Source organism: Neodiprion pinetum, chromosome 4, assembly GCF_021155775.2.
Source record: "Neodiprion pinetum isolate iyNeoPine1 chromosome 4, iyNeoPine1.2, whole genome shotgun sequence".
Classification (NCBI taxonomy): Eukaryota; Metazoa; Arthropoda; class Insecta; order Hymenoptera; family Diprionidae; genus Neodiprion; species Neodiprion pinetum.
The window spans coordinates 16,251,116-16,267,569 of NC_060235.2; the positions used below are offsets into that span (position 1 = coordinate 16,251,116).

The following is a 16,454-nucleotide window of genomic DNA, read 5'->3' on the forward strand; positions in this document are numbered from 1 at the left end:
AGTAACGAAGGGCGCGGCGAGAGAAGGGAGAGAACGAGGGAGAACGAACAAAAAAAAAAAAATGAAAGAAGAACACCGCGAGAGACGGAGAGAGAGAGGAGCGAGGGGGAGAGAGGAGGAGAGATAGACTGGCGAAGAGAGTGGATAGAGATCCGGGGGACTCGAGATATCTACCAGCGACTCCGCTCGTTCTCTCGTTCTTCTATGTATACCGTACTAGGTATATATATGCTAGGTATATATATATGGAGCGCTGTACCACGCTCTGCCGTGCGCATAAAACGGAGAGTCCGAAGTCACCCGCGTCTTGCGGTTCTCCTCTGTTCTCCCATTGTTATACTATTCTATCTTCCGAGGAGAGGAGTACGAAAAGAGGAAGAGAAGATGAGAATTGCGAGATACGGGTGAATGCTTTGTTCGAACGAGAGATATATATCATCTCATTGCTCCTTCCCTCATCTTCTTTTTAGAATCAAAGCTTGAATATTGTCACCCCAAAACGTATGAGTATTAAAGATTACAAAGATTTTGTACACATGCATTATAGGTACGTAGACGGTACGCATTTTATTATTGTATAAATTGTATAATCCACCATCTACAACAACGCACGTTAAGAGTTGTTTTTCGATCTTGTTACCCTTACGAATACTTCTCACACGTCATTATAATGCACGTACGGATATGCAGTGATCGTCGAAACACTAGAAGTAACTTGTGCGTATGTACGTACCTACCTATCGCTTTGGCGCTTCGAGGAAAACGTACGCGATGCACTCTTTCACACGTCACTTTGAAGTAAACTTATATCTGTATCCCTATCGGCATGCGTGTTTGTACGCATACCCAGTGCACAGGCAAATTCATCACTCTAATTTGCAATGATACATCAAAATTCGGTAGTCGTATGCGGTGGTCACATATATGTACACGGGCGTACATGGACATATGCGTACGCATACCTTTGTACACGCATATTTCGCGAGAGCAACGTATTCAAGCCTCTGGCTACGTACCCTCATCTCATTTCACGTACTGTTGCCATCCATACCGATACGTAATGCCTCTTTTCTCACTTTATCTCTCTTTCCCTCTCTTCATCTCTCTCTGTGTATCGTGTTATATGTTGGGCGAGTAGCAGAGAGGGGAAAAATGGGTGGGGAAGAGGGAGAGCCAAGGCGCCGATGTGGTCGTACACGTACACCATGTACTCGTATATGAAACGGAGAAGGGCGGAGGGGAATAATATTGGTAAAGGGACCGAGCCTCCGCCCTGCTCCACAACGTTCGTTCGCCAAGGGACCTTCTCGCCCCCTTCCTCCCACCAACTATGCCTAAAATATTATACACACGCACTTGTGCCTACGTATATGTGTATACGTATACGGAGAGTAGTATATCTAGTGTAGGTATCTTAAGTATACCGTACACCCGACACACACGGTACATTATTCATCGTATACACGCACATACAGGCACAGAACGAACGTACTTATCGTGTGTGGCTGCAGCAACAGCCGCAGGAGCAGGAGCAGGAACAGGAGCAGGAGAAGGCATAGAGAAAACGAGAAAGAGAGAAATGTTGGTATATAGGTATACATGTATACATATATTCACAGGTATATATGTGTATATGTATATATATATATATAGGTATATACATCCGCACGCGGCGGCTGCGAGTCCACCCAAAGCGTAGTGACGGTACGCGACGTCGGCAACGACACGACGAGCATCGACAGAGAACAAGATAGAGAGAGAGAGAGAGAGAGAGAGAGGGAACGAGAATAAAGTGAGAAATGTGGTGGAGGGGGCTGCGGGCTGAAATCACCAAGTGCAGGCAAGTAATTGACACACGATGCAGCTCGTGGAAAAGTTTCAGCCCGTCGGTTGGAAGGGTAAAACATTTCGCGTCACCCCTCAAACGTTTCCTGATCGTGTAACCTTGCCTTCCCGTTTCAGTTCAGACCCTCGCCGCTCGCGGCCTCCTCGCCTGTTCCGTTTCGTTTCATTCTCTTCCCTTCTCTCCTCTCCCCCCAGACTCGCCTCGTTCCCCTCCTGAAGCGACGCCACGCACTCTTTCCCCTTCACCATCTCCGCTTCTTTTTCCTTCCCTCCTTCGTCGAGACCTTCTCCCCTCCCCCACACCTTCCTTTCCTCCCTCCCCGCTCGATGGGCTAGCCTGCGACCAATCACAAAGAAGGATCGCTTCGCCCTCGGTACATGGGAAGCCCTTCTTCTTTTCCCGCACCTTCTACGTGTAATGCACCGCATGAAAAATCCCGTGTGGTGCGTATCTGTTGGACGTAAGGGTGCGGATGGAAGAGGAAGGGAGAAACGAGTTACCTAGGTCCGCGATTAAGGTGGTATAGGTACAAGGGGCGGGGGCGCGCCCCATCGTCATTCCGCAGGTTCGGGTACAGGTAGACATCAGGATTTGGATGTCTCAAGGTACCTGAATAATGGGACAGGCTGAAACTTATAGCAGCCAAGCGTCCTAATGTTCGTTCGAATAAGGTAGGTACCTAATGAAGTCCGAAAATTAAAATTTTGCGAAATACCTCGAACCCCCAATACTTTTGCAGAACAATGAGGATGAAACTGAACTGCATTTTTCTATCTCCAAAAGTTTAACACGTATGGCTGCCGACTCTGGTTGCTAGCTTCAGCTTCATAAATAATGGAACTGTAATTTAACGTATTTCAGGACGTGGCTTTTTCTCTAACTGCTTGCGGCATCGACGTCAGGGCATAAGGCATGTCATAACAGGAAGAAAAGAATATTCCGATATGTGTCAAACCTTTTGCTTGGGAGCATATATAGGTCATGGGATATGGATATGATCTGGACATTTACTGCAGGTAAAGAACGACAGGGTAGAATAATTTTCGGTGATACAATGATGTATGGTCGGTAGAAATATACCATATATACCCGCAAAGTATGACCATGCGATTATTAAGGCATCGTTATCGTATATAAATGGAAAGAGGAGTAAGGTGATCTCTATGCCACGCGGAGTCTACGCGCGGCGGTCCGTTCCAGTTTCTCGTTTTTTGATAATCATTCCAAATGGAAGGTCTGACGACAGTGTTCTTCTATCTACGTTGTGAAAGCCACAATTAATAAATGATTCCGAGAACCAGCGCTCCAAATTTTATTAAGTGCCATTGGGTTTTATAGAGGGAATCATAGCGCGACGGGCGAGTTCAGCGGGAAAAACCTCGTCCAGAAAACACCGTTAGTTTGCGCAATTTTATAGTTTGCCGAAAACTTATTGCACCCTTTTGTTCGGTCGACATTCCCTCGAATGCTCGTAGATTTGCTTTTGAGAAAAACTGTTCGGCCGGTCGTTCGCAGGACCATTATGTCGGTAGACCGTACCGACTACATCTGCACGAGGTGAAGTGTCGATCAGTATACTAACCCAACATAGGGCGACATTTTATAATCCATATTCTATAATTATAGAATGAGTTTCGATAGGCGGGCGTCATTGACGAGCAAGACCTCACAGGGATCACGACTGGTTGCGTTGATACCAATGTGTCGAAACGTATTACACATTCCAGGATTCCTGGTATCATTCCTTGCAGGTTGTGCATTACAGTCCCAGAATGGAAGTAGCATTCTCGGTTTTCCTGGAGATTCGAGTGCATCGAGAGTCGAAAACTCGCGGTGGCGACATGAACACCGAGAATATGACATTGACAGTCTCCCTCTTCATAGTCCCCTGATCCGCATCGGTGCCTGGCGGGTATAAATATATGTAATCTGCGGTTCACACTCTATCCCATATAAGTGTATCGGCTCGTGCCAACCATCATCGTTTGATGAAATTGCCCTAATTCGTTTCGAAAGAGTCGACATTCGCGTTTCGCGTTACAGTACCTATACATGCAACGCTGAAACCGCGTGCATGGCTTGTGCACGTGATAAAATGGCGTTGGATTAAAACCCCTGCTCACGAGGCTGTAAATTGATCGGCTAGTCGGATAACCGAGCTGAGGCTTGTACGATCGAATCTGTTATCCTTGAAGATGATTTCCGAGGAAGAAAAGTCGATCCGATCCGTAGCGAAAATCGCGGGATCGCTACATGCTGCGAGATCTCCTCCGCGCAGGATCAGCCGGCGCTCTGTTCCAGGCTGCGATGTTTCTTCCTTCCTGCCGGACAAGACGCACCGCATTACGTACCTCCGCGTTAGTTTAATCGGGTCTCGCAGTTTCCGTTTAAATGTTGGTATCGCGTAGCTCGGGCAGCCAACTAGGTAGACGCTGAGCGCAGATTCTCACGAAGAAAAGCGAGTGGCCGAGGCACACATGTGAACGAACACGCATTATCGTCGCAAGCAAAGGCGAGACGAGACGAGGCGAGGCAAGGTAGGTATGCAGTAAGTTAAGCGAGCGCGGGCAGATATATCCCTCGGCAACGTCCGTCGGGGTTCGTGCATTTCCGCGGTAGCGAGGCGGGGTTTAGGCGGGGTCGATACGATACGGTTTGGTACAGTAAGTGCGGGTATCGAACTATATCAAAAAGTTTATATCAGTGGTGGAGACCCAGCGGCAGCGCGGTGTGTATATTCGGGTTTTAATACGCGACCGATGAAAATCATCATCATCCACCGGTGACGACGGCGAGGCTGGTGCGCGCTCGATGAATTATTTCGAGTATACAACCGTCGTCCTACCGTTTGAGAGGCGTCGCTCGGTTTTGGCGCTTATTCGCTCTTTAAATCCCGTGTGCTGAGACGTGAGCCAGTGCTGCAGAAGCCACGATGGTGCGGCGGTACGTCGAGGGTTCTTTGGATCGGGCCTTGAGGCAGTCGGCGGCGTTGCCGCACCTACCGTTCCTAGCATAACAAGTATTCCGAGACCAGTGAGCGAGCGAGCCAACGAGTGAAGTTCCAAGCGAACGCGAGCGCTCTACGTCGTTGCCACATCTACCCCGAGGAGCTTACGGCTCGGGCTTACTGATTTTTCTGCGCTGGTAAGCTTGTAGTAACAACAGCCTTCCTACGATCGGTTTTTTGTTTATGCTAATTTTTTTTTTTTAAAACTTCTTTTTTTTCCCATCGATATTTTTCTGTTTTTTTTTTTTTTTCTCTCTATTTACTTTTCCTTCCTTCTTCAAATTGTCTCGTTGTTGCTTGTTTACCCATGCCGTTAATTGGTATGACGGTTGATATAATTTGTTATTTATTACGTATACATCTAATACGAAATAGTTGATCCATTAAGGATGGGGATACCTAGTATATGTAGCGCACATTTGCCAATGTATTCGATACGTATATACGCGTGCAAAAAGTTCGCACAAATTCAACATTGAATCGTTCTATTATTTCCTTTTGTTTTGCTTTTTCTTGTATACGATACTGCTGCTGAGAATTTTTATCGAATCTAACCGCAGGTGGTCTAGATAATTAACGTTTTATCTCCGAAATCAGCTGTTTTTCTCTTACTCGTAGTCAATTTGCATTTTTGATTTTCTGCTTTTATTTCCGGACATTGTCGTTCATTTGTTCGCTTTATCCGTTCGTCGAATAGTTGCTAATTTTCGACGACTGCTCCGTAAGTGGGCTACAACGAGTATTGTCACAATTACTCGTTGCGAGTCACGTGTTCACATGTCACCTAATTTCTATGCAAATTTTATTATTTGCTTCCATCTTGTTTACGATACAACGCAGTATCTCGCTGCACTTAATTACGCGAACGGACGTCTTCTGCCAAAGCGTAATGATTTAAAAAATTTCTTTAAACCAAACATCTCATGCTCCCTTATCGCAATCAAATTTATAATACGCAAAAAGAAGCATCCCCTTTAAGCGCGATCGAGCCTAAAGACGCAAACAGGCTGCAGACCACCCTTCGAGATATCGAGTCACGAGAATTTGCGTAATTTCCATAAAACTACACATAGATACAACGATTGACAATTACCATACACCAATGCATAATTACACACGTCCCAACGGATTCCGCGTTGTTCGAGTATAAAAATGATACAAACACCGTGCATTTTCTGCGGGCATAAGAAGGTCTACAAATTGCTACAGGTCGTATCAGGGATCGGATAGTCACGTGCCATTTGACCACGTGTCAGCCAGGGCTGTAACACCATATGCAGCAGCAATACTGCACACATACGTACATTCCGTCAACTGCATGCGGTCGGTGTACGTAACAGTAAGGTGGAGGCGGGTAGGAAGGGTGCGGGGCACGGTGTGAAGAAATGGTGAAAAATGACGCGGGAATATCTGATTACCGCTTACGTAGTCCGCAGTTTGCGAGTTCATTTTTTTTTATTCTCGTTACACGCTTCTGTAAACGCGATACCGAGGTTCGAATGATGCGAACTTCAAAATAGCAGCAGTCCGTGCCAACGGCATCGTGAAAATTATTGATAACGAGAAACGCAGGAAACCCACGTAAATCGATGCGATTCGAGTCGCAAGTTATGCCGTCGCGTTCGAACAGGGTATACATACGCACATTCTCCGTATGGACATTGCGATAGTGCACGCATGTGCGGATCGAGAGGTATATAATACGTGGGTTGTTGCGGGGCATTACCCGAGTATAGACCTACGCGTACAGGGTGAAACGGCAACGTGCGGGGATGATGTGTCAGCCAGCCCTCTATATCGGTTATCCCTAGTCGCTAACTGCACGAGGCAACGCTCTCGTATACCTATATACACCTACGATATGCACACGCGTGCATGTATATACACATATGTATTCCAGTCATGGACAGAATCTTGCGTATCCACCCTCGCAAAATCCATGCAACCCCTGCAACCTGCAACGTCATGTGCACGGACGTGTATATATATATATATATGAGTAAAGGCAATATCAAAGTATTGGTGAACGTAATTTTCGACTGTTATTGTATAATACTGCACGGTATAGATAGGTATACAAATGCCGCCAGCAGCATCATGCACTTGCGCAGATCACCCCGGGGTCATTCGGAGCGGATCCGAATCCAGATCATCGTCGTGTACTGTTTCACGTAGGCACACCTACATATGCGAGAGATACTAGGCACACGTGTCCAGGGACAGCGACTCGAGAGTCTACCAGCGATGCTTGTTATAGGTGCTAATTGTAGGCCGCCAAGATGCGTCGACTCCCGAACGAACTGCTAACGCTGGTATATAGGGTACGTTACACGTCGGGATTGAAAATTGCTAGTACAAGAAAGAGGAGCTGCAGCCTGGATGCTGCAGGGTATGAAAAGAACTGGGAATTGTGAAAATACTCACGCCACATATATGTATTGTGAAAAACCGTTCGGAATTCCACGATCCAACGGCTTTTAGCTATCTGACTTGTTTCCTTTATATTTTATCATCTCTGATTACAGGAGTAAACGAGATGGCCGTGGCCGACGGGACGAGGAAACCATTGGTCAAAGATTTACACGACCACATCGTGTGCCCGCTGTGTCGCGGGTATCTGATAGATGCGACTACGCTGGTCGAATGTCTGCATTCCTGTTAGTATGAAAATCAATCCCACGCACGCAATAGTATAGACGCATAGTCTGGCAAGTACGAGTGACAAGGATTGCTGTACGAGAATCGAGCCCATAAACGTACACTTATAAATTTTCCTCTTACAGGGACTGTATAATTGTCTCAACATGATACGTAGGGTGATTTCGGGTGAGATGCCAGGCGTAGATACAAAGAGATGGCCTACGGTGCTGTCCAGTACAGCGAGGTACGTTAGAAAGTATACCGTCGGCCATCTCTTACCTGTGACCATCTCGCCCGGAATTGCCCTAAAAGTAGAAAAGAAAACAGAAAGTTTCAACTTTGCTAACCGAAATGGATGTAATAATGTTGGATATTGACAAACGTTACGACTGCACTAGCGTATGGTGTATAGGCCGGGTTAGGTATTGTACGTATAGTATAATACCGCATCAGCATTTGCCGTGCACGAGGGGGGTTTCGGTGTAGCTAATTCATTTTCGATGGCCGGGGGTTTGGGTATGGCTGGGGTGGGTGTGGGTGTGGGCGCGGACGCGGGTCGGGTGTTAAAAATGGCTGACGCTGGGGTTGGTTTGCCTCCGTTTGATCAGTTTGCAGGGGTTGCATCGTTCGCCGTCTTGGTAGCGGTGCTCGGGCCTGTCCGGTCTGCGGCGCGCTGACGCTTCCGCCTCTGTTGCCGGACCTGGCCCTGCAGCATCTCGTCTACTTGGCCGTGCCGGGACTCTACCGCTCGGAATTGGAGAGAAGACGTCACTTCCGCTTGGTGAATCCCCAGTGTCCGCCGCCCGCCCCGCCCCTCGGCGGCCTAACGTTGACCCTCGACGACGCGGTGAGTCTAAGCCTCTGCGAGATTGTGAACACGGACGACGTCGTCGCGGCTGCGGAGGAACCGCGCCGGCGACGGCGACGCCCGCGGCCAACGACGGAAAACGGCAACGACGTCGGCGAGCTGGTGCATGAATACGCCGATGAGGAGAATTCGAATGGCAGGGGACAAATCAGGTACCTCAAATGTCCCGCCGGCGTCACCGTCAGACATTTGGTCAGACTTTTGGCCCTAAAACGTGGGTGGGGCGATGCCGAGGCTAAATTACCCCTCAAGAGGATCGAGATGTTGTACGAATATCCTAAAGTCCAACCCTCGCTTCCCGACAAGAATTATACCGGTAAGCCGGATATGCGACCCCTCGAACTTTCCTGGACTCTACTCGACCTCGCGTGCATCTTCAAGTGGGACAAGGTGAGCGATATATTCTTTATCAGGACTAACACTTATTCACATATACCTATACCAACCTACAAAACGCCTAGCGTTTCCATATTTCCACTGAATTCGAAGAATTCGACATTTCGTTTTCAACACAACTGTAGGTATATATCGTTATAAAAATCGATACTTTAATTAAACGTGAATTATGTAGAGAAAAAAATGTGGCCATGAGAAATGAGATTTCTTCGACGACTTTAACTTTGCCGTGAGAATAGTCACGCTGAGAAAAGAGTTTGTTCAAGCTACTAACAAACGTATATTTGGATATGGCTAAATAAATGTTTCGTTATTATTATAAAATTTTAGTTGAGCCAAGTATGACTATTGTTAACTATTATAAAAATTCTACCGATCATTATTTGACTTGACAAAATATGATAATAATAACAAAACATCTATTTTGCCATGTACAAATGTACGTTTGTTAACAGTCCTAAATAAACTCATTTCTCGGTGCAAGATCGGTTACGTCAGTTCAGTATTTTTATGCGCACTTGTCTCTAGGAAAAATATCCCCGACCATGCACTGAGAAAAATTTCAGTTGTTACAGTAGGTGGAAAAATTGGGTAAAACAGGTATCGTTAAAAAAAACTGTTTAAATGTTGTCGGGATTACGAAAAACGAGGTACACGTAACCATTTTGCGCTATCGTCGATCCTTTTTTGATAATTGTAACGCAAAATCAGTTTGTTCGGTTTACTGTTCGGTGTACTTTTCATATTTAAATAAGGCTTTAGCGTCAATTTATCGTTGCACAAGCATTAAATTTTCGCAACAGTTACAAGAAAATATGGGAACAGCGATCGTAATGAGAAAGAATAGTAAGGGATACTAGACTTTCCGGTAACAGCTAGAAAACTTATTTTCATTTTGTACCTAGAACTATATTTTTCGATTATGATAAAAAATGAAAATAGTTGAGAACTGAGCGGTAATCGGAACTAAAAATTTCTCTCAGTGTGCCCGTAGGCTTTTCTGGCCACCCTGCAGATAAAAACAAACTGTGAACACTGGGGGGGAAATCTGCGCTGCGACGCGACAACTCATGCACACAAATTTATGAGAAACCTGATGCTCTATAATTGTCGCCCTGCACTAACCCCCTCGATTTTAGGAAACCCCAATGAAGTTGTACTACCGGGTAGTACAGCGATCGGAAGAAACGATACTCCAGCAGCAGTCAGGGTTACCGATATCACTAAGTTCCTATAACAACACTGCCAACAACAATAACAGTACAATTGGAAACAATTCAAACGTGATGGAAAACGTCCAAAGACCGCCAACCCCACCGCCAAGTCCAAAGCAATCGTCTAATCCGGAAATGAGAACGTCGGTGCAGCCACAACCCGCACAGTTATCGAATACGTCGAAGCCAAGGTGCAAACCGACGATAAAAAGTCTCGAAATATTAAAACCGGTAAGCGGTGTGGTGAGAAAAGTCAGCGAAGAACGAACGGAGTCTGAAATCCTTGTGGAAAATACGGAAGAAACGGCTCCCGCAGTCGTGGCAAAGTCCTTAAATCCGATTTCGGTCGAGCTGCCCGCGCCGCCGCAGCAGCAGCAGCAGCAATTGATAAGCAGCTGCGGCGTGCAGGAAACGGTCGCCCAATCGGTGGACGCGAACGGGTCTCCGGTGCCGAGTGGCGAGACGAACGGTGTAAAGATAAAAAAGCCGCGTTGCAAAGTTACGCCGGTGATGCGAGCCCCGGGACTCCAGGGAAGCTGCAGCGCCGCGGGTACGGTAAATTCTGGGGGAACGGAGAGCAACAAGAGCGGAAGAAAGTTGCCGAGGCTGGAGCACCACAAGCGGCGGAAACGACGGAACAAAAGATTGATAGCCGAAATAACGACGACGCCGAGGGAAGACCTGCTCAAACTGAAAGTCCGACTGACTCCGTGCCCGCCTAGGGTCACATCCAGCTCCGGAAGCGCCAAGGAGAAGCTGCTGCAGATGAGAGCCGTACGCAGAGAGAAAATCAAAACCGGGACCGAACGCCCCCAGACGCCGCCGCCCTCTCTGCCCCTGACACCGCCGCCGTCGGCCTCGATCGACGGATCGCCGATACTCCTCGGAACCGCGACGACTAACAACGAAGAGACGGTCGTGGCTGAACAGCCCAGGATTGCGAAGGACTCGGTTGCGAACGCAGCGTCCGGCGGAGATCCTCTTCCGGCTCATCTGCAGGAGGAAACGATCGAGCAAATAATAGACGGAATACCGGATGAGGTTGTCCGGGTTGCGCAGATCATGAATAAGAGCAGCGGTGTGAAGCCAATTGCCGCAGCGTCGCCGATCGAGGATCAGAAGAAGTGCTCCGGAGTTCAAGTTATTACCGTCGAGGATGAAGTTCAAGAGGTGCAGGAGTCGAAACAGCATAAGAAGAAGGACGTGCAGGAGACTGCGAAGAAGAAAAGCATCTTCAAGGTCGAGGATCGTGACCAGCGCGAGGGGGTCGAGTCAGCAACGAGCGTGGTTGGAGTGTGCGAGAAACCCGAGGAGAAACCGAAGGACGAAGAAGTGCTGCGAAGACTCGGACTGGTGGCGATAAGCGAAGCGAGCAAGACGCTTCAGGACAAGATCCGCAACTCTCAAAGCAGCGGCGGCGGCGGCGGCGCCGGCGGAGGGATAGACTATCATCGTGAGTCCTTGGAGAGACAGCTACGGGAGAGCAAAGCGAACCGGGTGCGAAGCCTGCTCGCTGAGAAGCAAATGCGCGATGCGCTGAAGAGCATAATGTCGAAGTCGAAGCCGGGGGGCCTGCAGGCGGGCTCGAGCAACGGACCCAAGAAGGGGCCGCCGCCCCTGGCGCCGCTGACCCTGAAGCAGGGCTTCTCGGTGCCGCCGAAAAGCGCGCACCCGGTACAGACGAAGGTGAACCCTCACCACGTCGGGCTGATCTCATCGTCAGCTAGGAGCCGCGGCGCCGGTTCCAAGATCGAAAAGCCCCTTGATCTGAGCAGCGGGGCGAACAACGCTCTGGATCTTTCGCCGACCCCGAGCTGCAGCAACCCGGTCATAACGAGCACGACCTACTCGACCTCGCCTGCAGCTCCGCCGACGGCGAGCAAGCCGACGCCGACGACGACGGCCCGCGGAGTCGTTGGCGCCGACAAGTCGCCGGAGCGGGACGTCAAGAAGAATCAGGATCTGAATTTGCGGACGCTTTCCGACGCCGCGGTATCTCTCCTGAGGACCAGCCCTACTCAGGCCAGCGCCGCTCCCTGCAATCCTACCCTCGATCATCAGGTGCAGAGAGTAACCGCCGCGAACAACTCGACGAACGTGCAGAGCAGCGGCAACAAGGTTGCTCTGCGCATACCTCAGCCTCATCAGAGAATATCCGGGTTCGGTAACGGGATGAAAATCAAACCGAACCTAGCTGTCAGGCACATTCCAAATCCTCAAGCCTTTGTCGCCTCGCAGTATAACAGGAATCAGAGGACGTCTACGGGCTTTTTTACCGCTCAACAACAGCCTCCTTAATTATCGCAGGAATTTATCCGGCATCGTCCTTACAAACGATAGACAGTCACAGTCCGACATATCCCCTGTACTTTTCCTCGTGCGTTTAGTTTTTTTTTGCATTTGCATTTGCATTTGCATTTGCTTTCCAGTATATTCGCATGATCCTTATATGCTTTGGACAAGGAAATATGTATGCGCAACTTATGTATGACACCAGTTGTTACGAGTATCCTTATATTATTTATGTATAATTACCGTGGCTCTATAAACATGAAACTGCAATTTAATTTTATCACTGTACCGAAGCAGTGGTATACGAAGCAAGGCGACGTAGACTATAATACTTATAATTCGTATATAGAACGAGAAGAAATACACATATACAAGTATAGTGTATGCCTACCTGTAACACATATTATACTATATACCTATACCTATATAACAGAGACGTGTTTACGTGTATAACTATTCGTCTATATGTATAATATAGAGATGCCAAAGAATGTCAAGAGAACGTGTGCAATGTCGTAGTGCAATCTAACTATAATTAGTAATGATAATTGAAGAGAAAAGGAAGAGAAAAAAAACTTAGAAACAAAAATTTCAAAAACAAAAATACAAAAACAAACTAATATCCAATGTTATTATTATGTAATATGATATATACATAAATGAATACCAACATATATTCCTATTTATAAATCCTATATTGGTATAATGATATGCGAAAGCGCCTATATAAGTATAATGTCTAGTGTACACTGGAAAATTTTAATCCATGCGTCAATGATTTATTTATTTTTTTTTTCCAAGCCCATATGTTGCAGACTTGGTTTATCCTTTGTTTCAAACCTGGTTTCGTAATATTCATCATATGTTATACAAACTCAACCGGATCTTTGATCCTCGTGCATTTATTGATATGTATGGTATACTTGAAACATAAAGAATTATTTTGCGAATGGCAAAACGCGTGAGATAAACTTCAACAACATAAAGAAAGTTAGTAAATAGGAAAATAATATGGATTTTACTTTCACCGCACGTTTGGATGCATAATCATCGAATAGAAACCCTAATATGAAAAGAATCGTGAAGGAAAATTAAATCCGAAAGAAAAAACAGAAAAACAAATCTAATGTACTTTATAACATGTCAAATTTGATTGGCTCTAAGTTTTGGGATCCTGTTCTCATATTTCCCAATATTCTCGAAACAATATATAAACTTATAGGTACGTACATTGTACGTACATCTACATTAGGGTAGTCCTTACTTAGGGCTGGAATTAATTTTATCATTCAGCCCCCAAATCGACTCCAAATAATTCAAAACCAATTTCCGAATTGTTTCAGATTTTTATCTCCACTCTAACCCCTGTATGTAAGAGGCTGGATTTCCCCATTTGAAATACACGTGTTTCGGCTATATTCTTAGTATATATTTTATTGTACGGGTATAAATTTAAAATAAAAGTGATACTTAGATGGTGTGCAATTCGTTTACATTGCCAAGTATGACGATGCAAACTTTTTATCAAATAGTATAAGCATCAAAGCCTACGAAACGCTTGCAGTTATAAATTTTTCTGCAAATTATTACTCTTACAATAAAATATTCACTGAGACTATAGCCGAAAGGCGTTATTTCGAATGGGAAAATCCACCCTCGTACAAGGCTGCATGGGGTTAGCGTGGAAACAAAAATGTGACAAAATTAGGGAATTGTTGAGTAAGAACCGCCCTAATCTACGTACACGCTTTGATGCGTCTGTATGATTAGATTGAATTACGAATCCATCATTAGACTGTGGTGAAAGAAATTTTTTCACTTTCGTATAATACACAAGAATGGGTAAGCAAAAAAAAATAAAAAATAACCCGCGACTTTAAAAAATTTAGAAAAGCATGTATGTGCGATACATGATAGTAGTTACAGCGGTACAATAGCGCAAATTATGATTAAAATAATACCGATATATCGATACAAAAGTTGCAGTATAATAACATATTATAATAAGGTGCAGGGCAACGAGAATATTTTGTTACAGAGTAAATTTGAAGTTCCACTTTCCGGAAACGTATTATATACTTATGATATACACGTTATAATATCTACACAACCCGCGACCCAAGTTCCGTTTTAAAATTTTTATCACTATGTATTAAGGAAACCTATCTAGAATTTTTAGTAAGACGTACGTACGTGTGTACATATACATGTAATGATAAATTATTATACCCTCCCGTTAATGGGTGAGGTAAAAAGGTATTATATATAATGTAATGATTCTCCGTACCTACCAAACATATTGTGTGTGTTTATATATATGAATATATATGTATACACACACGCACACACACACACATATATATATAATGATAACAATAATAGTTGTTATTATTATTATTGTTGTTGTTGTTATTATTATTGTTATTATTATTATTATTATTATTATACAGGTATTTTATAAACTTGGCTATACCTACTGCAGTAATATTCAAAATATTACCGAATGTCTTTGTTTTGTTTATTTACCAATTTTTATTCATTGTTTTCTTTTTTATTACTCTCTCCCTTTCCACTGTTTAAGTTGAGCAATTTTAAATATTGATATATACGTATATACATGTGTATATATGTATATGTATATATGTATATGTATATGTGTATATATATATATATATATATATATATATATGATATAAATATTAATATACATTAGGGTGGTCCTTAAAAAGGTAATTTTTAAATTTCGACCGGCTGACCCCCCATACCGGCTGCAAATAAGTTTAAAATAATTCGCTCATTTTTTCAAATTCTCATCTCAACTCTAACTCGTGCCAGCAAAAGGGTGGATTTATTTTATTTTTTTACCCTTTAACCCTTTCAGGGGCACACTAAATCTAACGAATGGATACCGTTTAAATTTGGCGTGCGGAGATTCCTTGGATCGCTGATTACGAATCTCGACTCAAAATTACGAAACTCAAAATGGCGGACCCAATGTGACGGATCAAAATCTCACAAGTCACTTGATATTAACATGTTGGATCCACCATTTCCAATTTTGTAATTTTTAGTTCAGATTCGTAATCAGCAACCCAAGAAACCCTCCTGTACCTAATTTCATCGAAATCCGTTCATTTAATGTAGATTTAATGTGCCCTTGAACGGGTTAAATAGGGAAATCCACCCTCTTGCGGGCACGGGTTAGAGTCTAGATAAAAATCTGAAAGAATTGGAGAAATATTTTTTCTTTAATTACTTGGAATCGATTTGGGGGATGGACTGATAGAAATTCAAAAATGAACTTTTTCAGGACCATCCTAATATACATATTAATATTGGGACGTTGATATTGTTGTCTATTTATGTTACATTGTATAAGGGTATTTACGCGGTTAAGAGTATTAAGTACCTTCATATAGTTGATAGTTTGTTATTATTATACTATTATTATTACTATTTATCGGTTGCTTCTTTTGTTTGATAGTCAACACCACCCCTGCCCCTTCTCCTCCTCCTCCTCATCCTCCTGCTCCTTTTCCTCCTCCTCCTCCAACCAAGTCATGCGTTAATTCATCGTCAGAATCGTTTTTCGTTAAACAAAAATATAATATTATACGCACGTACCTTCATTAGAATTTTAGAGTTATTATTGTATAGTAATTCTTATATACCTACATATGAATTGTAATATGTATCCGTTTGACGAACCATTATATACATAATAAAAATATGATTAATACGTGTCTCATGTAACATTGTACAAGTTTTGCTGAGGTTATTTACCTATAACTAACCGATCTCATAATCCACCTTCCCAATTCCTATAATTAGAAACCGTGTTGGTTTACATAAGAAAAAATAGATCGGGTTATAGGCCTTGAATAAGAAGAACGAAACGTAATAAACTCTTTTGTTACTGTATAGGCATTAATATTATATCTGTAATAGGTACACATGCTTCGTCAGGTACAAAAGAATATGGTTAAATTTACGGTGCTGCACGCAGGCATATACATGGATAATATGGTAAGCAAGTAATGAGTACCTAATCTATATCAATATCGTGTCAAATTCACCAAAGTATGAGTGTACAAGCCTTGTAATACCGATCGTGACATTCATCGCACTACATAATTGACACGACCCCGAGATAACAACAAGGCGAATCACTGACTCAATATATTCGTGCCG

At 44.3% G+C, this 16,454-nt stretch overlaps 1 protein-coding gene across 2 annotated transcripts; it reads left to right on the plus strand.

Moving 5' to 3' along the window:
- The first annotated feature begins 4,459 nt into the window (after positions 1-4,459).
- On the plus strand, positions 4,460-16,016 carry LOC124216386 (polycomb group protein Psc). 2 transcript variants are annotated; one of them, XM_046620857.2, is made up of 4 exons: positions 4,460-4,990; positions 7,379-7,510; positions 8,102-8,751; positions 9,897-16,016. In XM_046620857.2, the coding sequence occupies exons 2-4, from the start codon at positions 7,390-7,392 to the stop codon at positions 12,267-12,269; spliced, it is 3,144 nt and encodes a 1,047-aa protein (XP_046476813.1). In that variant the 5' UTR covers positions 4,460-4,990; positions 7,379-7,389; the 3' UTR covers positions 12,270-16,016. The 2 variants fall into 2 exon arrangements, with proteins under 2 accessions (XP_046476813.1, XP_046476814.1); XM_046620858.2 differs by lacking the exon at positions 4,460-4,990 and adding an exon at positions 6,928-7,174.
- Positions 16,017-16,454: the final 438 nt, after the last annotated feature.